General features: G+C 42.9%; 1 protein-coding gene across 1 annotated transcript; it reads left to right on the top strand.

The window, feature by feature from the left end:
• The first annotated feature begins 3,615 nt into the window (after positions 1 to 3,615).
• Positions 3,616 to 5,296, top strand: MAGEF1 (MAGE family member F1). The gene is given in 2 exon segments (XM_019735753.2): positions 3,616 to 4,106; positions 4,108 to 5,296. Coding segments are annotated over 2 exon segments (867 nt in total). The 5' UTR covers positions 3,616 to 3,906; the 3' UTR covers positions 4,775 to 5,296.
• The last annotated feature ends 2,723 nt before the right edge of the window (positions 5,297 to 8,019 follow it).

Raw genomic sequence — 8,019 nt, 5'->3', positions numbered from 1 at the left:
CTGACCAGAATCTGTGCCCACCTCATTTCCAAGACAGAGAACATGTGACGTCCCTGTCCCGTGACCATCCTCCCTCCTGTCTGACTCCGTTTGAAGCTTTCACGTTCTTTCTTCTCTCTCTTAACCTCAACTCCTTTTAAAACTAGATTGCTTTAAAGTTTCCCTTAAGTTAAAAAAAAACAAAACCCAAAATGGTAATTGGGACATTGGTTCTGGATATCCAAGTCCTTTATGATACTGTTAGCTTAACACGGTTATTCTGCTCCTTATTCTGTATCCCTTCTTAAGGGGAAGTCAGCCTCATGCCTGCTAAGCCTATTGTGTCTTGTGAATTTCAGTGACAATCTGAACATGAAAGCCACTCCAACGGTCTTGAAAAGTATTATGGGATTTGCAGTTAAAAATATCTGGACTTGGTTTGGCCTTGCCATTTATTCACTGGGTAACTTTAGGCAAGTTACTTAATTTTCCTGAGCCTCCGGTTCCTTCTGTAAAGTAAGGACAAAAATACATACCCCATAGAGTATGATTCACTTTTTAAAAATCTTTTATACATGGTGACTATAATTAATAATACTGTAATGCATGTTTGAAAGTTGCTAAGAGAGAGATCTGAAAAGTTTTCATCACAAGAAAAAAATAATTTTGTAACTATGTATGGTGATGGATGTTAACTAGACTTATTGTGGTGATCACTTTGCAGTATACACCAATATAGAATCATGATATTGTGTACCCGAAACTAATATTATGTTAATTATACCTCAATAAAAAACTTTTATTTTCATAATTTTGAGGTATATTTATATACTGTGAAATGCATACATATTAAGGGCGGTTTTATAAGCTTTGACAAATGTATACCTACACCCAAACCAAGATAAAGAACATTCCCATTACCCCCAGAAAGTTCATGCATACCACTTTCCAGTCAACCCCTCTACAGTTCTAATATCCGGCACCACAGATTAGTTTAACCTATCTGAAATACCAGATTAAATGGAATCATATTGTATGTAATCTTTTGTATCTTTCTTCTTTCTCTCAATACGTCATCTAGGTTTTATCAGTAGTTTGTTCCTTTTTTTGGATGAGTAGTAGTATATTATTCATTCAGTTTTTTAAATTGCCATATATTACTGCTAATTTGTCCCTCAAAATTCTTACCAGTGTATTTCCTATATGCTCCTTTCCATGCCTGTATCTCCTACATGTCTTCTTGGCAATGCTGGCAATGCTTGATATGAGAAAGATATACAGAGGATGCTAAAAAAATGTATACACATTTTAAGAAAGGAAAACTATATTAAAATTGTAATACTGAATATATTCCGGTAACAAAAGATGAATACAAGTCACATTTCACTTCTGCAATTACGTCAGCGTCCAGACACTTCTGATTACGGCGAACTACTGCTTGAGCAACGTTGACCAAAGTGTCCACTTGTACACATATTTTTGGCATCCCTGGTATAAGTGGACTATTTTATCTCTAGTGCTGTCCTTTTAGGTAAGAGTAGTTCTCTCTGCCTTCAGGAGAAACAAATAACCAGTCAATCCAGCATGGGGGTCATGAGTACAGTGTTCAGATTAAACAGATCTAGGTTTTCAGGTCCGGTCTAGCACTTAACAGATGGGTGGTTTGGGACAGGTGATTCAACCTCTCTGTGACTGTTTTCCCATTTGTAAAATGAGGGTAATAATACCTTCCTAATAGGGATTTGTGAGGACTAAATTATACTGTACATAAAATGTCTGGCACAATGGAAACTAATAATAGCTTCAAGCTAGACTATAATAAACATCTTCCAGTTTCATTCGCACACTTTCAGATTTTGTAAGTCATATAGTATAAATGGGTATATATATTTCATAAGTTTTTAAAATGAAGAGTTCATGACTACATCTAAAAAAGTCTAACTGTCAGATATTTATTTATTAATAATATAAGTGTTATTTCCTATGTAAAGAAGTAAAGCTTTCCATCATTTATTCAGTGGCAATCATATGCTTAGTGCCAACTCAGAGGGGCTCTTCACAAAAGTTAAAGACATGGCCCTAGCTTTTAGGATGTTTGTTTTTGGAGGGTAATAAGATAAGCATAAAAATAATTATAATGCAGAGTATGGTCAATAATAATAATTAACATTTATTAATATAGTGGTTAAAAGCATAATCTCTGGAGTCATACTATGGTTCAAATCTCAGTCATGTGATATTGGGCAAGTTACTTAAGCTCCCTATGTGTTACTTCACTTGTAAAATTGGGATAATAATACTATTTATCTACCAGAGCTTATGAGGAGTAGATGAGTTAATAATTGTAAATACCTAGCACATTATCACCACATGAGAAATATGCAATAAATAATAGTTAACATTCATTGAACAGTCAGTATTTGTCAAGCACTGTTAAATGCTTTATATAACTTTACATAACCTCCACAATGTTGTTTCTACTATTATATCCATTTTACTGATAAGGTAACTGAGGGGCAGGGAGTTTAGGTAACTTGCCCAAGATTACATAGCTAGTAAATAGCAAATGCCGTAAGAAAGACATATCTGTAAAATAGGGATGATGGTAATAGTACTTAACTTAATGAGAATTAAATAAATAAATATTTGAAAAGTGGTTAGAATAGAGCCTGGCACATAATAAGGTCTATATAAGTAGATGTTAAATAAAAACAAATTGCTATGGTGATTCGGACGTGGCAGTAAATAACTACATGGAGACTAAGGAAGATTTTGGAAAGGTGACATTTAAGCTGAACCTTAAATGTCAGGGGAGTGGGGGACAGCGAGAGAAGTGGGAGAAAGTTCAGAGTAGGGTATACAAAAAGAAAAAAAGGGAGTAGTTAAATTTGACCAGGTAAAAAAATATCTCCCTTTCCTCCATCAGTCAACTATTTCTGCCAGCTATACTTCACTCAATGTATCTCATCATTTTCCTTTCACCCCTGTAGAATCTGCAATCCTCATCCGTGTCTTCGTCATCTATTTTACAATATTTGCGGAGCGCCTCAACACAGCAGGCACTGATCTGAGCGCCAGGGGTAAACCCATGAACAAGGCCCAGTTCCTATTCTGCACTGTAATAGTCCAAACTGGATTCCCAGCTTTTGGTGGGCTCTGCTCCAATCCATTTTCCACACTGCCATGAGGGACACTGTGAAGATAGAGACTGGTCCAGACACTCCTTTGCTGAAATTCCCTTGTAGTATTTTCCCATCGTGTTCAGAATAAATCTCAACCTCCCTAGCATCCTATCCTGTTCAAGGCCCTTCACTAATTGGTCCGCAGAGCCTTAGCTCCCAGCGTTCACCTCTATGCACTCTGCACTTGAGCCACAGTAAATCACTCAAAATCCTATTAATAGATACACACACTTATAAATAAGCACCTGCTGAAAGGACGTGGCTAGAACTCCATCCCTATTTCATCCTTGTACACTGAAACACTCCCCACTCCGCGTGCCTTGGAAATGAAAACCCTGGTACCGCCCCTCAGCTCTCCAGCCTAAGGCACCGAGGAGTGGACATTCCCCACACAGACCGGGTATCCAAAGAAGCCAGCGCGTACCCCCAACCGACAGGGAGCCGGAAGGGGAGGGTCTTCGTGTGGCCCCCGCCACCATCTTGCCTGAGTTGGCCGGAAGTGGCCCCGCGAGCCGGCGCGCGCGTTTGTACTGAGGCTGCGCAGTGGCCGCGCCGAAGTTCGGTGCCGGGGGTTTTGCGCGGCGGGCCCGCGTTCTCTGCGGTGCTGTCCGGCAGCCGTGAAGCCCCCCGTGTCAGCTCTCCTAGTCCTCTTCCCGCCGCGCCAGCCGCCCTCCGCTGGGGTTTGTGCAGCGGCTCGCACACCCCTCGGCCCGTGTACGCGCTGGGCACCTGGCTGCGGGAAAACATGTTGCAGAAACACGAGAGCGGGACTCTCCCCATCCCTCAGGCTGAGGGGTAGAAGGATGGCGGTCATGACGGTGAGACCCTGACCGCCTCGCAGGAGGAGGCCCCGAGCCCCCTGCTGCAGGACAGCCCCAAGGAGGACCCTGGCGCCATGAGGGAGAGGGGGGCTGTGGAGCCCGCCCTCACCCCGAAAGGTGGCCGGGCGCAGGCCCTCCCGCCGTATGGATCGGACGGGGGCGGAGTTGGTGCAGTTGCTGCTGGTGAAGGACAAAAAGAAGAGTCCCATCACTCGCTCCGAGATGGTGAAATACGTTATCGGTGACTTGAAATCTCTGTTCCCTGAGATCGTCGCTAGGCCACAGAATATCTGCTGTGTGCCTTTGGTTTCCAGCTGAAAACTTGGCCGCAAGCACCACACTCACATCCTGATCAACAAACCAAAACCTCGAGGAGGAGGAGGATCTGGGAGGGTCTCATTAATGATGATCTTGGGCCTTATTTACATGAAAGGTAATAGCGCCAGGGAGGCACAGGTCTGGGAGATGCTGCGTTGGTTGGGGGTATGTGCCTCAAAGTACCACTTCCTCTTTGGGTACCCGAAGAGGCTTACGATGGAAGATTTCGTGCAGCAGCGATACCGCAATTGCAGGCGAGTGCCTCACACCAGTCCACCGGAATGTGAATTCTCTTGAGGTCCCCGAAGCAACCTAGAAACCAGCAAGATGACAATCCTGGGGTTCGTGGCCAAACTCCATCCTAAGAAAGAACCCCAGCACTAGCCAGTGCAGTACCGCGAGGCCCTGGCAGATGAGGCTGACGGCCAGGGCTGCGGGCTAGAGGCAGGGTCAGGGCCAACGCTAGGGCTCTGATGAGAGCTGATGAAAAGGTGGTCAGCCCGAGGGGGCAGGTGTGGAAGCTACTTTTGAGTCCTAAATAGTATAGGTGGGGGAGGGTTGTTATTTCTTGAGTTGTATTTGTGTAACTAGGATTTAAGCTTTGTATTTGGCTATGTTATATTTCATACACTGTTAAATTGATGTTTATAAATGAGATTGCTCTACTTTTTCTTGTAGGATTTTGTAGTTTTGCAGCTTTTGTAAAAATGGTTTGAAAAACTTTGTATTTTATTCTGTGATCTTGAACAATTTATGCAGCCTCGTACTACTGTACTTTCATGGTTTGAAGGAACTCTGCAGTATGATGATCTGGTACCAGGAAAAAAAATAGCTGATTGGTGTCCAGCTTCCCAACACTTTTTGTCTATTGTATAAAGAAAAAAGACTGACATGTACGTCTATTTGCTTAGCTATTATAGTATCTAGAGAAAAAAATGCAATAAATTAGAAGTATACTCTGGTACACCAAATAAATTAAACATTTGCTGAGCATCATCCTGAGCGTGGTGCACTACTTGGGGCATTTGGGGATAGAATGTTGAGCAATATGAAGGTCCTCCTTCTCAGAACTGGACAGTAAGTAGCTAAAGCAGAAATCGCAGTGCAGTCAGTTGCAGGCCACGGAGGGACACCTAACCCAGCTGGAGCGCTTGAGGTTTTAGTCAGGCTTTGGGAGGAAGGGGAAAAGATGAAATGGGTAGAGGGGAGGGGAAGGAAAAGAGGAAGAAGATGTTGAGGGTGGGAGATGGTATTAAAAATGACAAGATCACAGATGTGCCTCAGTAATGCGGGAAGTCATGATCTGAAACGCATTCTACCTTTGCCAGGGCTCTTGTTCCAGGGCAGTTTATTACAGTGCACAGTGATGGTGACTTAGCCTTTTGGTCTCCATCTCCCTTCTCTCACTGCTACAAGGTTCCCTCTTCTACCAAAGCCCTCAGAGACCAAATAGTGGAACAATTCTGGGATAGTATGTAGTGTGGGTGGGGAAGGCACATACGGTGTACCCTACTACTAAGAAGTTACACTTAAAGATCTCTCCACTGGTACCGGTAAGTCCAGTGCCCTCATCCATGTTTCTACCTCCCACCTTCCACTTAGAAGAGACTTACAAGGCATCCTTCACATTGACTACCCATGAAGGGTCATCTACATAAGCAGCCCAGGTTTCTGCAACACTTACCACCTTCACTCTGCAGAAATCCTGTAGAATGGGTACATAAAATAATAGGGAACCTAGAGAAGTGGTAACCAAACCAGAGATGGGTTTGGGGGAATTATAAAACTGTCCTTTAGCTGCCAAATACAGAAGAGCTGCTTTCTCTCTTTATTGCCAGTTTTTTTCTACTTTCAGGTATATCAAAAAAACATTTCTGAGTATGTTAAGGTTAGCATGGAATACAAATTCTGTGGGACACAGTACCAGAGAGCCAACAGATCACACTGAGACAAAAGGCTATAAACTTACAGGCAAAAAAAATTTACTAATGATTAAAAATAGGACTTCTGGGCAGTTTATAATTCATTAAACAAAAATATTGAGTGCCCACTATATACCAAGGACTTGGCTGGGTTCTAAAGATTACAAAAGGAAGACTGGCTTTATCCTCAGAGAACAATAACAATAATTTCTCACGTTTGATTTTCTCACAGCTGAGAGTTCAGCCGTGTGTACACCTGCCCCTGACGGTGTGATTACTTGGTGATTTACCTATGGCCACTTGGTCAGCAAAAGAGCACCAACACTAGAACCCAAGTCCCTTGCCCCCCAATCCAGTGTGTTTCATTCTAGCACATTGTTCCCCATTCCTGGCTTTCAATATATTGTGTGTAATTTTAGTTATCACAACTGCAAAAAACAAGCGAGGCACATATAATTTTCTCCAGTCCTTATGGGAGGTAGAGCAGAAATACTCCCCATTTTACCAGATGTGACTTTGCTGGCAAGGATAGCACTAAAAACAGTACCATTTATTAAACATCTACTATAGGCCAAAGGCATTTTCTCCCCTACTTTTCACAACCACATTGCAAAGTTATTACTAAATACCTCCATTTTACAGATGTTGCCATGTATTCAATACCTCAGATGAGCCAGCTTTTTTATGCATTACATATGTTTTAGTGATTTTTATAACACTCTTACAGTTTAGATATTATCTGTTCCATTTTGCACTAAGCAAACTGAGACTCAGAGAAGCTATAAAGGTCTCACAAATGGTGCATAACAAAACCAGGATTGGAACTGAAGTCTGACTGAGTCAAAAGCCTGCACTTTTCACTGTTTTACGTTTCCTTCATCTTGGGGCTCCTCCCACACTTGGGTCATCTGTCTCTGGACTCGTGTTCTTCAGACATCACTGACTCTCTGGAGATACAAACAAGGATTGTGTAGCCGAGGTAATTATGACAAGACACTGGCCTGCAGGAGGGTAAAAGAGGCGAAAGTAAAGTTGGAGAATTATCTGTGCACATTGATCCCAGCTCTGCGTACTCTCCCCAGTGCTCACAGAGTGCTGACTGCAGGGAGAATGTGTGTTTTTGCTCAAACTCAGCATGTTTTGCCCTTAAAGGCTGTGTTGCCTCAGCCTTCTTTAGTCTGCTCTCTCCACTAAGCCTCAAATTAAGTTTTTCATGCCATGGAACAATCAAATAACATTTGTGGACCTGCAAATATGATTCCCAGTGTTGTTTCCAGATGGTACAAAGGGCTGGCAGAACACATACTCTGGCCTCAGGATGAAAGACCTCCCATGTCACAGATGCCATCATCAGCTTCTCAGAAGTACTCAAAGTATGGCCTCTGGGCCCATGTGTAAAGCAGACACTGGCCGTGGTGAGGGCAAGAGATGAATTCTGTTGTGTATGGTCATTCACATGAGGGAAAAGGAAGGCCTGGATCCCCCATATCCTTCCCTTCAGGCACAAATAGAACTAGATCTTCCTGGGTGAAACACTTGAGTGGGGAGAGCAGCGCCTTGCTACTGGGGGAATGGTGGCAGATGGATTGTTCCCAATCATACTGATTTTACTGCAACTAGGAAACAAAGCCAGTAAAGGAAATTCCCTTGCAAACTATGAATCATGTCTTGGACAATAGGAAGGTCTCAGTTCAGCCACAGACTCTGCAGAGAGCTTGACACCAGAGTCGGGACTTTCGACGCACTGGAACGTGGAGAATGAGTGTTTGGAAACAGGCTCAGGTTGATTAGAACCCA

Source organism: Rhinolophus sinicus, linkage group LG01 (assembly GCF_036562045.2).
Source record: "Rhinolophus sinicus isolate RSC01 linkage group LG01, ASM3656204v1, whole genome shotgun sequence".
NCBI classification, from domain to species: Eukaryota; Metazoa; Chordata; class Mammalia; order Chiroptera; family Rhinolophidae; genus Rhinolophus; species Rhinolophus sinicus.
Note: the sequence above shows the minus strand (reverse complement) of the source record. Positions and strands in the feature narration are given on the sequence as shown.